At 42.7% G+C, this 19,886-nt stretch overlaps 1 protein-coding gene across 1 annotated transcript; it reads left to right on the top strand.

Moving 5' to 3' along the window:
* The first annotated feature begins 5,799 nt into the window (after window positions 1–5,799).
* Window positions 5,800–8,374, top strand: ado.S (2-aminoethanethiol (cysteamine) dioxygenase S homeolog). Its single transcript, XM_018227323.2, has one exon. The coding sequence runs from the start codon at window positions 6,016–6,018 to the stop codon at window positions 6,766–6,768; it is 753 nt and encodes a 250-aa protein (XP_018082812.1). The 5' UTR covers window positions 5,800–6,015; the 3' UTR covers window positions 6,769–8,374.
* The last annotated feature ends 11,512 nt before the right edge of the window (window positions 8,375–19,886 follow it).

Genomic DNA, 19,886 nt, shown 5'->3' on the forward strand with positions numbered 1-19,886 from the left:
TTCTGTGCATCCTTACTTCAGTATGCATATAATTTAAGCGCTGGCTTTTATAAAGTGATGAATTGTTTTAAAGTAAAATAATAAAGTTACATTTTATCTTGGTAAGTGTCCTGATTATACAATGTGCTTTTCTTTTTCTGTATAACATCTTAGGGTAATCTACCTCTTTAAGATTTGTTTGTAGGTTCCTTGGACAGAAATTCATGAAAATGGTGCATATTCATATAGAGAAATACTAGTTATAAGAATATACAAAATAAAATGCACTGCTTTTAAGCCTCACGTTATGAAATCCAGCACAAGGCCCATCTCGGTGGAAACACCCCTGCCTAAAGGGAGGCTGGCACTTTACCAGAAGAACTGTGTGTAACTGATAAGAAAGACCACAGTATAATGGTCGATGGTTAATCACTGGGTTCCAAACATATGTTCCCTAGCCACTCCCACTCCCAAAAGTTTAGAAATATACAACAATAAATCAGGGTCACGGGTGCACCTGGAAGCACAAAGGGAACATTATCTAGCTTTTTTTCCCCAATTATTATTTTATTTTCTTTAAAACATTTATGTTTATGTGCACTGCTGGGTAGGGTTGCCACCTTTTTCGGGAAAAAAATACCAGACTTCCTATATATTTATATTTTTTCCCTATTAATAACATTGGGATCAACCATCATTTTTACCGGCCAGTTGGCAACCCTACTGCTGGGCCTGGGTCTGGTTGGGACGGGTGCACGTTCAATACCTGCTGGGAGAAGATTAGGCAGTCAGACAAGACGAGGCACATGAGTGTGTCGGAGCTCTCTAAGGGCTGAACTACACGGTAGGCCTTCTTCAGCTCCGACGCGCTGAGAGGAAGCGCATGCGACGAGACGGATGCACCGAATATAATGTAAGTAATGGAAATGTCGCACCTACAAACTACATGACTGTCGGATGAAGTTGCAACGTGAGGTATTCGTCATGTCGTATGCACGCAGTTTGTAGGTGCGACATTTCTATATATTCGGCACATCCGTCTTGTCGCATGTGCTTCCTCTCAGAGCGTCAGATCTGAAGAAGGCGCACACTTCAATCTCATCTTTAATTTTCCATCTCTCTGATCTCAAGGCAAATCACTCTATTGTGGAGTAAAACAAAACTAAGATTGTGAGCTCTTGGGAAAGTCACTATTGAACGAATAAAATTATGTTATATTAGTGGCATAGCCTTTAGTGTGAAAATCCACAATTTTCATGAATTCATTATTTATTAGGCAAAATGATGTCCCTGTTAATCCTCAATGACCCAGGACAGGGGGCCATTGTGTGCCTAAGCAGCTATTTACATACATGCGAATCACAACCACGTAGTTCCGCCGTGCCCCTTGAACTCGCCCTCTACACAAAGAATAAGCTTATTTTCACATCCTTCGCAATCTGCCACCATTTTCCAATACATAAAACAGCTTGGCTCTTCTGTACAATCATAAATTATTTTGGCCTTCCCTACTGTAAAATCCGATATGAAATGTCATTGGTGGGTTAAGTCAAAGAGTTGAAGAACCCGAATACTTCTGATTTGAAATAACTTGGATTTCCTCAAAAATAACAGAGATGATGTAATATATGGATGTATAGAATATATTTTTGGTTTGTTTCCACAATATGATGGAGCTTGCTGCATCTGATTATTTCTTAAAATTATTTTCCTTGTATCTGGTTGTTCAATACATTTAAGGTGTAAACAGAGCTTTTATATTTATGTCTAGCTATCTATTTATTGATCATTGGTTTATAATATCTATCGTCTATCTATTTATCGATCATTGGTTTATAATATCTATCGTCTATCTATTTATCGATCATTGGTTTATATTTATCATCTATCTATTTATCTATCATTTCTCTATCTGTCTATCTATCTATCCATCATCTATCAATCATCAATGTATCCATCATCTATCTATCCATATACAGTATTATCTATTTGTCTATCATCTATTTATCCATCATCTATTAATTTATCATCTATCAATCATTTCTCTATCTATCTATCTATCTATCTATCAATCTATCATCTATCTATCTATCTATCTATCTATCTATCTATCTATCTATCTATCTCTCTCTCTCTCTCTATCTATCTATCTATCAATCTATCATCTATCTATCTATCTATCTATCTCTCTCTCTCTCTCTCTCTCTCTCTCTCTATCTATCTATTTAGGGTTCTAAAGGGAACAGTATAATAAAAGATTCTATGATGAGTCAGGTCTAGGAACCCATAACAATCAATCAGATGTTTGCTTTCAAGCAGGTCACAAGTACATGCTATCTGTGGATTGGTTGCTATGAGATACTAGATTTAATGCACCTTTTATTTTATTATATTACCCTCTAAATTTTGTTAAATGTGGAGCTTTTTTACTCATTGTGTGTGTATTTATGTGTGTGTGCACGTGCATGTGAGTGTATTTGTTGCCAATGTATTCTAACATAAAAATGTCACAAACAGACAATCCTTTATCACCCTTGGAATGTTTTCCAGCTTTACTAGCACATTATATATAAAACTAATAATATAACATCATATGCTCTAAGTTAAAAATACATTCCTATTGGAAACATTCCAACGCACATCCCTGTGTTTACATAACACACATCTCAAAGCAGAGGAGAAACTGACATGGAGCTAATGCTGGGAAGGCCTGTGAAGATTTACATCATGGACAGAAACAGAGAAAAGCAAAGGGAAAAGAAAGTTCTGCAACTATCACAGCAATGGCATGTTTATTTGGCCCCTGTTAAACCTGACCCTTACACAATCTGATATTATTAGCTGAGAATGAACTTCATCCAGACAGATGAAGCACTGGTTTTTGTGCTGCCATGTAGTAATTATCTGTATTAATTACTAATCAGCCTTATATTGTGACATTTCTATTCTATGTGTACTGTATATTGTGAGTGGGTCCCTAAGATCAGTAAGAGACAGCAGCACAGAGCATGTGCAGTGAATCAGCAGAAAAGAAGATGAGGAGCTACTGGGGCATCTTTGCTGCTAAAGGGCTGTGGTTGCCTTGGGCTGGTACAGAAACATAAAACATAATGTGCAACATTTCTAGCTACTTCTTAAGTTAAGGTGGCCATACACGGGCCGATAAAAGCTGCCGACAGACCGAGTCGGCAGCTTATTGGCCCGTGTATGGGGGCCCCCGACGGGCTTCCCCAAAGTCGGACAGATCTTGATCGGATGGGGTTAAAAATCCCGCCCGTTTGCGAACGCTAGGATCCGATCGTTGGGCCCTAGGGCCCACGATCGGATCAGCCCGATATTGCCCACCTCAAGGTGGGCATATCGGAGGGAAATCCGCTCGTTTGGCGACATTGTCAAACGAGCGGATCTATCCATGTATGGCCACCTTTAGGCTTTAGTTCTCTTTTAACGAAAAAGTTGTCTATTTCTTTCTACTGTGCATGTGTCTGCCCTGGGAAATTTGAAGAAAGAAGCAGGCAGACGATCAGTCCGTCTTCCTCACTTGAAGAATCCCAGTCTGGGGCAGTTTTCTGCTGATAGGAGAACTGGCCCAGGGTTTTAGGTAAGTACATGTGATCACTTCGGCATGCCTAACTTTTGGTACCTCCAAGTTAAAAGACCTTTCCTTCTCCTTAAAGATGCCTCTTTAGTGCTTGCTTGACATAGGCACACAATCCTCCATAAACGCACAGATACGGCCCAGATCCAACGGGATTATTTAACCTGCCCGATCGAGATCTCCCGACTTCGGCCAGATATTGATCGGGGAAGCACGTCGGATGACCCCACACACGGGCCTGTCAGCAGCTTTTATCATCCCATGTATGGGGGCCTTAAGGCCCATTGCACGTGTATTTCAGCCAGGGGGAAAAACGCCCAACACCCTTGGGAATAGGCAGTTTTTACCCCACAATAATTGTATGTTAGGCCAAAAATTCCATTCATGTGAATGGCATTTCTCTACAGCTGCAATACGCCAGCGGAGAAATACTATGTGTGCTATAGGCCTTACTGTCTGCTTACTGAGTTAAATCCAGCATGTATGTAGCCAGCATTGCTCTAGAAGCTATAGCAAATATTTACAAACGTTGGCTTACAGAGAAACAGAGACAGTGCCATTGCCCTCTGTACAACACATACTGCTTCCTAATATACACAATAATCCTAAATGTGCAGCTCGACTGTGCATACTCCAAATTCCTCTAACTTTCTAAAGGATGAGACTTCTTAACAAAAACAAAAAGTTGACAAATAATCAGTCAGTAAATACATAAAAACATGCCTTTAGGAAAAATTATTGTTATTCTTATGAATTTATCTTATGGTTATAGCTTTCTGCAGTCAATGAGGCAGTAGAGGCACAAGGATGTAATATGACCTCTATAGTGTAACATCGGAGCTTGGAATATAAGGCTACACTTCATTTCCAAGGATTTCCCACGCCACCCCGGATCACTACAATCAATCAGAGCTTGCGCGGTGCATAAATTAAAGCAATTTAACATTAGCCCCAGGGCCTATGTAATATACTGGAAAGGGTGGAGTGCAAGTCTGTGTCAGCTTTTGGTTAAAGTTACATCTGTAATAGAAGGTGGTGCTACAGGGCTGACTATTAGGCGAGCCCGATGCAGACTGCACTGATATTTACGCCATGTCATGAAAATCTGAATTCATTACTAAACAGCCTTGTATTGTGGCTTTTATATTTTATTTATACTTCATATTGTGAGTGGGTTCCTTAGCTCAAGTAAGTGACGGCAGCCAACAGCACGTGCTGGGGTTGCCAACCGGTAGGGATGCACCAAATCCACTATTTTGGATTCGGCCGAAACTCCGAATCCTTCACAAAGGATTCAGCCGAATACCGAATCCGAATTTGCATATGCAAATTAGGGGTGAGAAGGGAAAAACATTTTTTACTTCCTTGTTTTGTGACAAAAAGTCATGCGATTTCCGTCTCCGCCCCTAATTTGCATATGCAAATTAGAATTTGGATTCGGTTGGGCCGAACAGAAGGATTCGGAATACTGCTGAAAAAGGCTGAATCCTGGTCGAATCCCGAACCGAATCCTGGATTTGGTGCACCCCTACCACCTGGCCAGTATTTTACCAGCCTGGCCAGTAAAAATGATGGTTGATCACAATGTTATTAATAGAGAAAAAGATAACTATATCGGAAAGCCGGTATTTTTTTTCCAGAAAAGGTGGAAACTCTATCTGGGGTACAGATTTCCCTGCTAAAGTTAATTCCCCTTTCAGTGACCTGTAACTGCCCACCTCAAACTAAAACATTACTGGGGTTTCTTTCAGCCAGTATTTTTGGTTTAGTGACCACAGCCAGATTTACAATGTACACCCATAGCAACCAATCAGCAGCTAGGACTTACAGATCACCTGTTTAAAAGCTAATATCTTATTGGCTGCTACTGCCCTAAGGGGCTGCACACTGCCACGACGCCGGTACCCGTAACCCGGGTAAATGCTTTTTATGCCATAAAATAAAAACGTTCCAGCGCGTTAATTATATAATAAACCCGCAGAAATTCTAATTTAACTCCAGTTTAATGGAAGGCCACCCCCGTACAGCCGACTGCATTAGCAGCGCCTCACATATGCGCGCGACCCAACACCACAGAGGTCATTACTTTTTTTGTTACCCACAATTCACTTGTGACACTAAACAGGCACTAGGCAATGTCACAGTCAATGGACCTCTCGCACATATCTTTGGAAGCCCCGCCTGGATAGGAAACGCCCCTTTCTGCTGCTAGCGGCATTCTGGGAAATGTAGTTTTCAATCATTGAATCCGCCCCACAGATGTCAGTCGCTGGTCTAGTTCCAACAGGCGCCTGAGGGCTAAAGAAAAACAAACTACACTCCCCAGCATGCTTTGCCCGGGCGTGACATTTGCATGGATGGCCGTTTCCCGGCTGAGAGGGAGCGCTGAGGGCACGGGATGAGCTGCTCGCGGAAGCGCTGACAGGAGCCGGAGGGAGATGCCTCGGGACGACATGAGTTCTCTAATACAGAAGGTGGCGCGCCAGGCCCGGCAGACGTTTCGGAGCGGAGGGGGCGGCCCGTCGGCGGAGAGCTTGGGACAGCTGCGGAAACTAGTGAGTCAGGTGCGGGCGGAAGATGTGGGTCTGGGAGTGAGTCGGAGCTCGGGAGGGAAGGGCCCGCCTGTGACTTACATGCACATCTGTGAGACGTCGTGCTTCAGCATGGGAGTGTTCCTGCTCCGCCCCGGCGCCTGTATCCCGCTGCACGACCACCCGGGGATGCACGGCCTGCTCAAGGTGCTTTACGGTAAACTCCGCATCAGCGGCTTTGATCGGCTGGAAGCGTCAGAGCCCCCCGAAGCCCTCGCTTTCTCCCCTCCGCTGCTCCCCTATCAGTACAACTGTGTGTGCCGGGCAGCGCTCCGCTCCGCGGGGGACTTCGGGGATAACAGTCCCCCCTGCCTGTTGGCTCCGCACCGGGAGAACCTGCACCAGATCAGCGCTGAGGAAGGACCCGCCGCCTTCCTGGACATCCTGGCGCCCCCGTACGACCCCGCGGATGGAAGAGATTGTCACTACTATCAGCTCATTCACCCCGCCGCTCCCCCCGGGGAAACTGATGGACCCGCCGCTTCCGACAACTGTACCGGGGGAGCCGCCCAGAAGGAAATGTGGCTCCTGGAGATCCCACAGCCCGACGACTTCTGGTGCGGGGGAGAAGCCTACACAGGCCCCAAAGTGTCTGTATGATGGGCCCGGCCTTGTATTGAGCCAAACACAACTCCATGGGCTGGATCCAACTCTTCTCCTACACAGAACTCGCCCACAGACTCCTCTGGTATAAATGGACCCGACAGACCCCCAGTAGGGACATTTATGTGGCCCCTTTAATTCATATACAACAGGGTCTCACTCACCAGGATGTTCTTAGTCACCTGACTTCCACTCAGAACTCATCTGCTGGGTCTCACTGCACAGACCCAACTACTACAAGGCAGCCTAGGAGGTCTTGACCCTCACAAGTTATAATAAGGGTCCCAGAAGCTTCCTCAGGATGTTCAGAACTCATCTGCTGGGTCTCACTGCACAGGCCCCACTACTACAAAAGCAGTCTACGAGGTTCTGGCCCTCACAAGCTCCAAAAAGGGTCCCAGAAGCTTCATCAGGATGTTCTTAGTCACCTACCTTCCACTCAGAACTCATCTGCTGGGTCTCACTGCATAGGCCCTACTACTACAAAAGCAGCCTAGGTGGTCCTGACCCTCACAAGTTATAATAAGGGTCCCAGAAGCTTCCTCAGGATGTTCAGAACTCATCTGCTGGGTCTCACTGCACATGCCCTACTACTACAAAAGCAGCCTAGGAGGTTCTGACCCTCACAAGCTCTAATAAGGGTCCCAGAAGCTTCATCAGAATGTTCAGAACTCATCTGCTGGGTCTCACTGCACAGACCCAACTACTACAAAAGCAGTCTTCGAGATTCTGGCCTTCACAAGCTCTAATAAGGGTCCCAGATGCTCAATCAGGATGTTCTTAGTCACCTACGTTCCACTCAGAACTCATCTGCTGGGTCTCACTGCACAGGCCCTACTACTACAAAAGCAGTCTAGCAGGTTGTGGCCCTCACAAGCTCTAAGGGTCACAGAAGCTTCATCAGGATGTTCTTTGTCATCTACCTCTCACTCAGAACTCACCTGCTGGGTCTCACTGCACAGGCCCTACTACTACAAAAGCAGCCTTGGAGGTTCTGACCCTCACAAGCTCTAAGTGTCCCAGAAGCTTCATCAGGATGTTCTAAGTCACCTAACTTCCGCTCAGAACTCACCTGCTGGGTATCGCTTCACAGGCCCCACTACAACAAAAGAGAACAAGAGGGTTCTGAACCACACTAGTCCCGGCTAAGGTTTTCAGAACCTTCATCAGAAGGGGCCTTAGTCACCTAGCACACAGAACTCATCTGCTGGGGTTCCCTGCACAGGCCCCACTACCACAAATGGGACACTACAGTTCTGACCCTCAGTAGGCCTGATAAAGGGTCTCACAATCTTCATCAGAAGGGGCTCTAGTCATCTGGCGCATAGAATTAGTCTGCTGGGTCCCTCTTCAGAGGATAAAGGGTTGGCCATCATGGGTCGAAATAGGGACTCCACATCTTCCACCGATGGTCAGTTTGCTTCACAAAACTCGGCAGTTATGGTTGGCCCTTACAGGGCCTGAGAGTGTCTGTTTTACAGGTGCATGTTCATTTGTTATTCAGTAACTCATACATTGGGTCATTCTGCAGTACCAGTACTATGGGTACTCTATTGTCATGAGCCTCCATATTGCCCACATTTTTATCATATGGATCAATCTGCTGCTCATCTTAGTTCACCAACACAGACCTTCCAGCTACATCCGGAGGACGACTCTGTCCTTTAGTGGGCCATATAGTCCCTCAGTGATCCCTATTTGTCTGCATTTAATCCATCAGCTAGGAGCCCAACTACTATAACATGGGTCCTCAAGAATCCACTTGAATACGCTTTCCCCCTGATCTAAAGACTTCATTGGGTCCTTTCTACAGTGATCCTAATGAAAACTAAAGGATTGGGCTACTGACTTCTGAAACTGACTGCCCAACACACAACTCACTGCCACTATACCCAGATTATTCCCTTTCCATAGATCTTATTTGTTGACCCTTCCATGAATATTTCAACTGCCACATGAATGCTCCAACTGCCACAATAATTCATACATAGGAATAATCATGGTATAGCTGGTGGCACGTTAACAGGAGAGCTGCACTATAAACTATTCTTTGGGGGGGGGCAGGCTGCTTTTTGATTGGGGTTTAAAGACGGTCCTTTTTTTCCAAGCCCTGTAGACCACACACTACCCTTGTATATAGTCTTAAGGTATTATTTACATTTACAATTATGCTGTTTATGAGCTCTTTTGGGTTGTAAGGACTTGCCAACCCTTCTGTACTTGTGCCCTGTGGCTGCTAATGATGCTTCAAGGTGCATTGCCCAGCATCCACAAGGCCACAAAGGGGACATTGACTTTATATGACACTGCCTATATTTAATTTTATATATAAACATTTAATTCCTTCCCCTCCCCTTTCATCTATCGCAGCCTGCCCCTTATTATAGCACTTATATTTAAAAGCCACCCACATTTTCTTCCTCCAATGCCAGTGTTTACATATAGTTCCCACCAATCATATCAGACAGATATTGCATTAGAAGTAGACTTTGCTTTGCTGTAGCTTTACAGTTGCTGTTAATTTATTGAACTGATTTGTGTACCATCTCTTTGCAGGTGGTTTGTTGTAACACATAACCCAGTGCTGCGTAGTCTGCCAGTTCCTATTGATTTGTAACATTTCACAGCCTGTAGTCTCATTACATCAGCCCTAAAGGGATACTGTCATGGGAAAACATGTTATATCAAAACACATCAGTTAGCATATTGTCAGTTTCCCAGCTGCAACCAGTCATGTGACTTGTGCTGTGATAAACTTCAGTCACTCTTTACTGCTGTACTGCAAGTTGGAGTGATATCACCCCTCCGTTTCGCCCCTCCCCAGCATCCTAACAAAAGGACAATGGGAATGTAACCACAGATCCCTAACACAAGATAACAGCTGCCTGATAGATTTAAGAACAACTCTCAATAGTAAAAATCCAGGTCCCACTGAGACTGATTAAGTTACATTAAGTAGAAGAGAGAGCCTGCCAGAAAGTAGTTCCATCCTAAAGTGCAGGCACAAGTCACATGACTGGGGGCAGCTGGGAAACTGACAATATGTCTAGCCCCATGTAAGATTTCAAAATTGAATATAATATATCTGTTTGCTCTTTTGAGAACTGAATTTCAGTGCAGAATTCTGCTGGAGCAGCACTATTAACTGATGCGTTTAGAAAAAAACATCTTTTCCTGTGACCGTATCCCTTTAAGTATGGAAATGGATAAAAGCATGATTGTTTACCAGCCACAGACATGATGTATTTGTGTGCTGTTTGTTTAAATAACAAATGCAGAATTCCCCCAGTGGTTCTTTTAAACGTTTCCAAATCCTTGCTAAATTGCGGGGGGGGGGGGAATGTAAACAAACGTATATTTTCTTCTATCGTTCCTTTAATCTCGCACAGCAGAGCCTATTCTCATAGGGCATTGTCAAGCTCCGAGCAATCGTCTGGCAGCATCCTCTTTAAAAGGAACCATTTGGCTTTCTACTTCCTTTATATTGTCACTAAACTGTCTTATTATGGGCTGCAAGTTCCATGGCTAATGTATAGAGCAGCTACTATGGGTTTGTTTCTCCCTGTCTAACGGCTCTCACGTGTTTCATTGTCCATTATTTGAGAGCATTAACCTGCAATGTAGTGATATTAATTACCACTGCCTTTATGTTGATTATACTGCCTGTCGTTAACGCAGCACTGCCGTCTGCGCGAGAGAGCGCGACTGACAAGAAGCATTTGCCTTAAACTCCATATAATGGGAAATATGTAACATTTTATAAGTCAAGTTAAATGTATAGGAACGGGTCAATAAAAATGTCTCAAAACATCTCCCTTATTGGATGTATTTTGAATAGGGATGCACCAAATCCAGGATTCGGTTTGAGATTCAGGCTTTTTCAGCAGGATTCGGCCGAATCCTTCTGCCCGTCCGAACCAAAACCTAATTTGCATATGCAAATTATGGGAGGGAAATCACATGTCTTTTTGTCACAAATAAGGAAGTAAAAAATGTTTTCCCCTTACCCACCTCTGATTTGCATATGCAAATTCGGTTCAGTATTCGGCCAAATCTTTCACGAAGGATTCGGGGGTAAGGCCGAAATCAAAATAGTGGATTTGGTGCATCCCTAATTTTGATAAAGCTTATCCGAAGTATCCAATTGGATGCAGCAATTATGTGCAATCAGGGCCCAGCCAGTTACTCTATTGTTGTGTTTAGTAAGGGGGCGCCCATGACTGATGTCCAAACAACAACTTTGTACTCAAGACCGTACTGAAGGGTGGACTGTTGATTGTCGTTCATAATAAAATGAATTATGAATTCAAGTACTTAACGTTTAATTATTGTGAAATGTTTACATGTATTTCTAAAGGCCCCAAAATTCTGTCCACAAACAATTTCACTTTAAACCAGGCTTCACCAACCTTTTTTTTTTTTATTTTTTTACCTATGAGGTGCCAATTATAAAATCTGGTAGTCCCTATGTGGACTTTAAGCCACTGTTTGGTAGTGAAATTTGGTTTTTATGTAACCAAAACTTGTTTCCAAGCCAGGAATTCAAAAATAAGCACCTGCTTTCGCTAGCCACTGGTTGGGGATCACTGCTTTAAACCTTTTGCTGTTCAATAAGATGTTATTGTGCTATAAGTAGTTGGTAGGGTGTCTAAAGCAGGGGTCCCCAACCTTTTTTGGACCGGGGACCGGTGCAAAAAATTATTTTTTTTTTTTTTGCAAGGACTGGGGGGTGGGGTCGGCAGTAAGTTTGGATGCGCCAGAGATATCGGCCTGATCCGATCGTGGGCCTGAGGGCGACATGGTTGGCCCGATCATGGAACCGCATCCACTAACAGATATGCCCGCAATCCGACAGGATTTTTTTTTGCACGATCTGCATCTGCCCGACTTTCGGCCAGATATCGATCGGGACGCCCGTTGGAGGGCCCCACACGCGATCCAATAAGCTGCCAACTCGTTTTGTCGGCAGCTTTTATTGGCCCGTGTATGGAGGCCTTTAGAGGGGCATGGGATGATTGACAAGAGGAAGTGGTATGAAAATATGGGGCATATCACTCTTAAGCTGGCCATAGACACAAAGATCCGATCGTATGAATCAACGTATGATCGGGCTTTCCCGTCTCCCGACCCTCCACTAACCATTCAGATCAAAGTCTTACCATTCCGATCTAATAAAGTAGTAAAAGAACAGATCAGCCAATGTTCTACCTCTGACAGCAATCATACGATAGTTATGTCTGACAAAGCTAGTGACAGTCTCCCTCTGAAAATCGCACGATCGGCAATACACGCAGAAATTTTCTAACCTGTCCGATCGACCAAACAACCGATCTCCACCGGAAGAAAAATGTCGGGACTCTCCACACACGGTCCAAAAATCGTACGAATCCACAATTCGTTCAATCGGATTGTTGCGTCTATGGCCAGCTTTAGACTCCTACACAGAGAGATACCTTTTTATGGCGCACACAGTTTGTATACCCCCATCTGTGTTTTACCCTGGCAGAGAAATGCCAATACATGTGCGTGCTTCTCTGCTTCTGGAGACTGCACCACATGAGCCGTAGACATCTTTTCTTAAAAAAAAAAAAAAAAATGTTTGGGCATAGTGGCTTCATGTCTCTCCCTCCCAGTTCATCCTTTTTTTTTTTTTAGTCAAACAGTCAAGTGCTGAATGCGAGGAAGTGTGAAAAGTGTTGTCGTTGCCAGGTTCACTGACCATAAAAAACCATATAGTTTTTCTAGTTTTGCTTCTAAAGGGAAGCCAAACAGTATTGCAAATAAGTAAAAAAAAAAAAAACCACAAAAACAAATAAATAGAAAGTGGTGACCAGTAGCTCCGTTATATAGATGACTTCCATCTGTGAACTGCAAGAGTTATTTTGGGCACTGAAAGTAAAATAAACTTGTGTTTTACTCCAAAAACGATGTTTACTGCTAAGTGTAGTCGTTTTAGGAAAATTTATTTTAATTTGAAGAGTTGGATTCAGTCTTGTGCGTGCATAGGGAATTGTCCCCAAGTTTTGGTCTCCTTCGTTTTCTTTACACTGTAGTCATTTACAGACAAAAGTTAAAAGTGCACCGTTATTGTCATATTGCACCCTCCTGCCCTTCCATATGAAAACAGTGCTGCCTGCAATCAGCACTGCTGTATTCACAAGGGGTAGGGGAACCATAAAAATGTCCTTTTCCGCTAGCCAACACTAGCGCATCTTCGCTTTAATTGCCGAAGTGACGCTAGCCAAAATTATCCTGCATTCGGCGCCCTGGATGCAACTTCGCATTTTAGTAAATTAGCGTTGTCTAAGCGAATTTTCGCCAACAAAACCCCAACCTCGCCAAATGAGCAGATCACAACATGTATGGCCAACTTTAGCCTGGACTAGAGGACCTTTAACTTGATTAGTGTTGCAATTATTTAGAGGTTCAATGCTCTGCAAAATGAAGAATTAAATCAAGTGGTGATTTTTTGACATTTTTCCTTATCTGGCAGAAGACAGGAGAAGACTCCCTGCCTGAATGTGGAGGAGGGATGTTTTCTGTGGTTTGATCCCTGATTACAGTGAAAACAAAACTTTAGGTTTCCTACTTTGTTCCAACAGTTTGGGGAAGGTCCTTTCATGTTTCAGCACAATAATGCCCCCATGCACAGAGCCAAGTCTGTATAGAAAGTTTGCTAAGACGGGAGTGGAAGAACTTGACCGGCCTGCACAGATCCCTGACCTCAACCCAACGTATTTGAGAGAAGTGATATACATTTGCGAAGCAGTGATCGGTGCTGTTGTGGGCACTGATGAAATTACTGATTGATGATATAATTAACATGGAAATTATATGAGCCATTGCCTCTCCCATTCAGCCCCACAACATTGTTCTAATGAGGCTTTAGGCCTCTGACGTCAAAGCCCTATAAAGATTCCATTGTATTTGGGGCTTGTTCATTCAGCTGGAGATGTTAGTGAAGAGGCATTCCTACAGATTTTAGACCATCCTGTTAAATGCTTGTTATTTTGTTCAGATATTGACAATGGCTTTAGTTGGCACTGGCATCTCTTCTTCAGAGATGAAATTCATACAATGTAGGAATGGCATTTTTTGCATGTTAAGTTTGGATAACTGCCTTATGACTGTGGTCAATATTATACGATATAAAGACTGCTACTTCTGGCCTGTGCATGCGCACATACACATATTGGATTCAATCCTGAGGGTTTTACTGTTTATAATGTGCCTGGTATCTGCTTTTTTGTGAGGCAATGTAGTTTGAGCTTAACTTCGACTCCCAAGATGAGAACTGAGCAAGAAGCACATTCAATTGTGCAAAGAACAATAATTTTCATCGGCAGGCCATACAAGGAAAGATTTAAGCTGCTGGCTCGGGTCTGCTGATTTGGCAGCTTATTGGTCTGTGTATGGGGCCCTCCGACAGGCCAACCCTACCGTTATATGGCTGAAAATTGGGCTGATGTCGAACGGGCAGGTTTTTCATGCAGTTGATGCAGGCCATGCTCCGATGGCTCATATTCCTGCCTCTGCAATACGATCGTTTAGGGTCTGGCCACAGATTCGGGGAGATTAGTCACCAGGAATGCTTCATTTTCCAAAGTCGCCCGTAATTGCCTCACAAGGAAACTTCAGATGACTTCGGAAAACGAAGCATTCCGTGTGCCTGCTCCCAGACGATTTACATTTTAGCCGGCAGAAGGCAGATTGGGGAGATTAGTCGCCACGAAGAAGAGGAGGAGATTTGTCACCTGGCGACTAATCTCACCGAATTTGCCCATGTGGCCAGATCCTTAAAGTGGCCATAAGTGTAACAATCATGATCTTTCTTGGCAAAGATCTTTTCAAGAAAGATACTTTGTTTCAATACACACGTGTAGAGCTGAATTGTCAGATATACAGATAGAAACAATAGAATTCTACTTGTATCTGACGATTCAGCACTAACCGTGACCCATGTTCAAGTTTCTCCGCCTGGGCCGATCGAGGAGCCGACCGATATCCAAGTCTTCTGCCGATATCGGTGGCTCATCTCCCACCATACATGCACAGAATATCGTACGAAAATTTGTTTTGTATGATCATATCTTATTTGGGCATAACAGGGGAGATCTTATAGTGTATGGACCTTTATGCTGGTTAGATGCATCTTCATTATGTTGGACTTTGAAGAGCAAAGCCATATGACGAAATGGAAGAAGTTCTATAAATATTCTGGGTAGGTACTGTAGCTGCAGACCTGTTATCTAGAATGCTTGGGACCTGGGGTTTTCTGGATAAGGGATCTTTCTGTAATTTGGATCTTTATACCTTGTCTACCAGAAAATCTTGTAAACATTAAATAAACCCAATAGGCTGGTTTTGCTTCCAATAAGGATTAATTATATCTTAGTTGGGATCAAGTACAACCTACTGTTACAGAGAAAAAGGAAATCATTTTTAAACATTTGGTTTATTTGATTATAATAGAGGCAATGGGAAATGGCCTTTCCTTAATTTGGAGCTTTCTGGATAACGAATCCCATACCTGTACATACTTCTGATAACTATGTAAAATAGCAAGAGACATTTGGACCTCCTGAATTGCTCCTGTACGACTAGGGTTGCCACCTGGCCGGTATTTTACCGGCCTGGCCGGTAAAAATGATGGCTGATCCCAATATTATTGATAGGGAAAAAAGATAAATATATAAGAAGGCCGGTATTTTTTTCCAGAAAAAGTGGCAACCCTATGTACGACCTGAAACCCTACAGTTGTTTCAAAAGAAAGTCTTTTTTTTTTTTTACTTAATGAGCGAAAGCGTTGGCGTGTGAATTAGAAAGTCGCGGTGCGTAGGACCCCACTCGGGCGGCTGCTAGCTGCACTTTCGATGGCTTTTTGCACAACAATGAACTTTCAGTGAGTCCAAGGTGAAATGTTTGCTCTAATAACCAGGTTCCTGAGCGGCGGGCAATTCTTTGCTTTCTCTTGAGAGAAAACACTGGATCCGCAGCAAAACCCCAGGCCTTTTGTTCGAGGAGCTGCAATCATACGCTCTGAAACGTTTCCTCACCATGATATCATCTGTGAAAAATAATCCTAATTTGTCTTGGACTTGCCTGGTTTTATACCGCTTTTTTTCCATAACGGCATTGTGTTACGCAGCCTAATTACAGTTAATTTGGAACTTGTATGAAGTCACAAAATCTCCAAGCCGCTGTATGATTTTCTCTCTATCGCTCACAAATAAAGAAAGCGTATCATTACCGTTCTCTTTTCTCTCATGCAAAATGGAACTTAATTGCCTTCATCCCTGCTATGGGTTTTGCACAAAAAAAGTGCTCTAATGAGAGACTTTGGCTGCAGTTTACCTTTGCGGAATGTTGCTTTGCCCTGGAAATATGAAATGGCGAGCGGTTATATAATGAATTTATCTCCCCGAGATCCCCAGTAACGAGTCGGTTAAGTGGAGCGTCATAATTTGCCTCCATAAAGTGCTGGAGGGTTAGAGACTAGCTTTATAAGCCATAACAAGTTAGGTACGAGCGGAGGGCGTCCATTTTAAAATGAGGGTCGTTGAACAGGGAATATTCTTATTTACTGGATTTAGTTTAATTATTTAGTGAAATTTGCTGCTGCAACTGTCAGTGTACAGGGGGTCATAGCTGTAGCAAGCAACAACAATCAGTAACATACTGAACCTGGGAGGAAATACATATTTACCTTAGTATAAAGGAAAAGTAAAGCTGGCCATTCATGGACCAAACTTGGGTTACAAACTTTTCGCCCGGTTGAATCTGGACGCGGGGCTATGATGCTGTAGAGGGGTGGCCATGATGTCAGGGGCAGGGCTATGACATGGCGATCGGTGATTGGCTAATCGCCGCGTCAATCATAGGGAATCCTGCCCGGTTTTCCTAATTTGGAAAACCGGGCAGGCTGTTTTGGCCCGGGCAGCCCTTTAAAAAACTGGGTTGTCTGGGTCAAAACTAGACATGTGGCAACCCTAGACAGTGTCAGACTGGGACACCAAGGGCCCACCAAAAACTTTAGACCAGGGGCCCACCCTCAATACTATTTCCTTCCTCTCCTCACTCAACCCCTATTCTCCTAGTCTATTTTCTTTACATACTATAGTCTATTATTCCATCTATTTAGCCTCTTTGTTCTCATAGAAATAAGGAATGACACTTGGGCCCACTGGGAGTTATCCTGGTGGGCCAGTCCGACACTGACCCTAGACCAAACTGACCTTTACAGACCAGATTGCTAGCTTACTGGCCCATGTATTTGGACTGCCAAATGGCCTTTTCGACCAATATCTTGCTGAACATCATCCAGATGTCTATCAGGCAGGTTAGAAAATCCCACAAGGTTAGGAGCACATCAGCCTGTTGACGTGGTGCTTTCCTGATAGGTTTGTGTAGGGCCACATTATGATCCAATGATTGAGTAATGATGGGTCATTGCGATTGGCCCAGAATGTGAGTGGCCAAATCAAGAGAAGGTCTGGAATCATCACCAAAAAGAGCAAATCTATTTACAGTATGTATTCCTATGCAGACCCATCAAGAGAAGACCACATTAACATGCCATGTGATGCTCATCCTCAGAATTTTGTAACCTGCCTAATAGATATGATTTGTTAGGTTGATATCGGTAGGGCAGGCCTTCTGGAGGACTCATACACAGGCAAATAAACTGCTGGCTTGAATGACCAAGTCTGCAACTTTTATTGGCCCATGTCTAAAGAAGTAGGGTAGAAATGTTGTACATTATATTTTGGGCTTCTGTACCAGCTCAAGGCAACCATAGCCCTTTAACAGGGACAATCTGTGTCTCCAAAGATGCCCCAGTAGCTCCCCATCTTCTTTTCTGCTGATTCACTGCACATGCTCTGTGCTGCTGTCACTTACTGAGCTTAGGGAGCCACTCACAATATACAGTACACATAGAATAGAAATGTCACAATATAAGGATGATTAGTAATTAATACACATAATTACTACATGGCAGCACAGAAACCAGTGCAATTAGCATCAGAATTTAATAATCAGCAAACCTGTAGCATCAGCTTATATTACAGGGGAAGCTCATTTTCTGCTGGATAATTAGTGACGAGCCCTAAGCTTAGCTTCTCAACAGCCAATCAGAGCCCACTGAGCATGTGAGTGTCACAGACACTTTCCAAGATGGTGACCCCCTGTGACAAGTTTGAAGTCCTGGATCATTGCTGCTATTGACAAGCTCAAACTTTAGCCTCGTGCAATAAGTTCACTATATAAAATATGGAGTTTTTAGCTATATTAATTTTTAGGATTTAGTTCTCCTCTAACGCATTCAGCTTTGCCATCTATAACCATAAGAACAGCAGAGGTTACCATGGTAGTGGCTGATTCTATTAATTCTACTAAAATAATTAACAGGTGCAGACTTATCAGCATTCTTTTGTAAATATAAGAATAAAATCAGTGTGTGTAAATACAATATTTTTCAATATGCAATACTGCTTTTTCTTGGGACTTTTGGGATATTAAAGGGGTTATCACCTTTGAGTTCACTTTTAGTATGACGTAGAGAGGGATATTCTGAGACAATTTGCAATTGGTTTTCCTTTTTTTATTTTGTGGTTTTTGAGTTATTTAAATGTTTATTCAGCAGCTCTCCAGTTTGCAGTTGCAGCAATCTGGTTGCTAGGCTCCAAATTCCCCTAGAAACCATGCATTGATTTGAATAAGAGCCTGGAATATGGATAGGAAAGGGCCTGAATAGAAAGATGAGAAATAACAAGTAGCAATAACAATACATTTGTAGCCTTACAGAGCATTTGAAAACTGGAAAGAGTAGTAAAAAGAAGATAAATAATTCAAAAACGATGTAAAATGAATAATAAAGACCAACTGAAAAGTTGTTTAGAATTGGCCGTTCTATTAGTTTATCTGTTCAAAGGCTAAATTGTTAGAAATAATGTCCAGAAAGTATATCAATGTTAAGTACATGTAGTGATGGGTGAATAAATTCGCCAGTGATGTCATTTGTGTCACATGATCTGTATAAAAACACTCGGCCCTTGGCCTTTATATGGTCAAGGAACTCAATGGAGACTTATCCTTATATTTAGCAATATATATATATATATATATTAGGGATGCACCGAATCCAGGATTCGGTTGGGGATTCGGCCAGGATTCGGCCTTTTTCAGCAGGATTCGGATTCGGCCGAATCCTTCTGTCCGGCCGAACCGAATCCAAATCCTAATTTGCATATGCAAATTAGGGGCGGGGAGGGAAATTGCGTGACTTTTTGTCAGAAAACAAGGAAGTAAAAAATGTTTTCCCCTTCCCACCCCTAATTGCATATGCAAATTAGGATTCGGTTCGGTATTCGGCCGAATCCAAAAAAGTGGATTCGGTGCATCCCTAATATATATATTGACTTTATATATATATATATATATATATATATATATATATATATATATACACACACATGTTTAAATGATTTTCTACTAAACTTAAGGTATGAAGATCCAAATTATGGAAAGATCCATTATCCAGAAAACCCCAGGTCCCAAGCATTCTGAATACCAGGTCCCATACCTGTACTTCACACACAAAGCCGTACCAAGTGATTCTTCCCCTTCCAAGTGTCGCCGTTTAGGGGCAGATTTATCAAGTGTCGAATTTCGAAGTAATGGGAGTTTTTTTTTAACTCCCATAACTTCGAAATTCAAATTAAAAAATACCAATCTAAATTTGATTAAAAAATATGTTTTTTTTGGGTGAATACCTCAGTTTTTGATGGAATTCGAATCTTACGAATCAAAGTAACAGCGCATTCAATTGAATTTGATTCGACGTTTTTCCACCTATTGACTCCAAATAGGCTCTAGGACAGGGGTGTCCAAACTTCTGGCTCGCCGGGCCACATTGGAAAAATAAATATTGTCTGGGGCCACACATGAAATACACAAACACGTTTGATTTGTAAAAGTAAAGGAAATACACAGAAAAGGACTACAATACCAGTTGGATAACCAGATGGAGCTATACACTGGAATATGGGACACCTGGATATTAAATATTTATATTGTATTATTTTTTATTATTATATTAAATTCTTATATTATTA

Source organism: Xenopus laevis, chromosome 7S, assembly GCF_017654675.1.
Source record: "Xenopus laevis strain J_2021 chromosome 7S, Xenopus_laevis_v10.1, whole genome shotgun sequence".
Classification (NCBI taxonomy): domain Eukaryota; kingdom Metazoa; phylum Chordata; class Amphibia; order Anura; family Pipidae; genus Xenopus; species Xenopus laevis.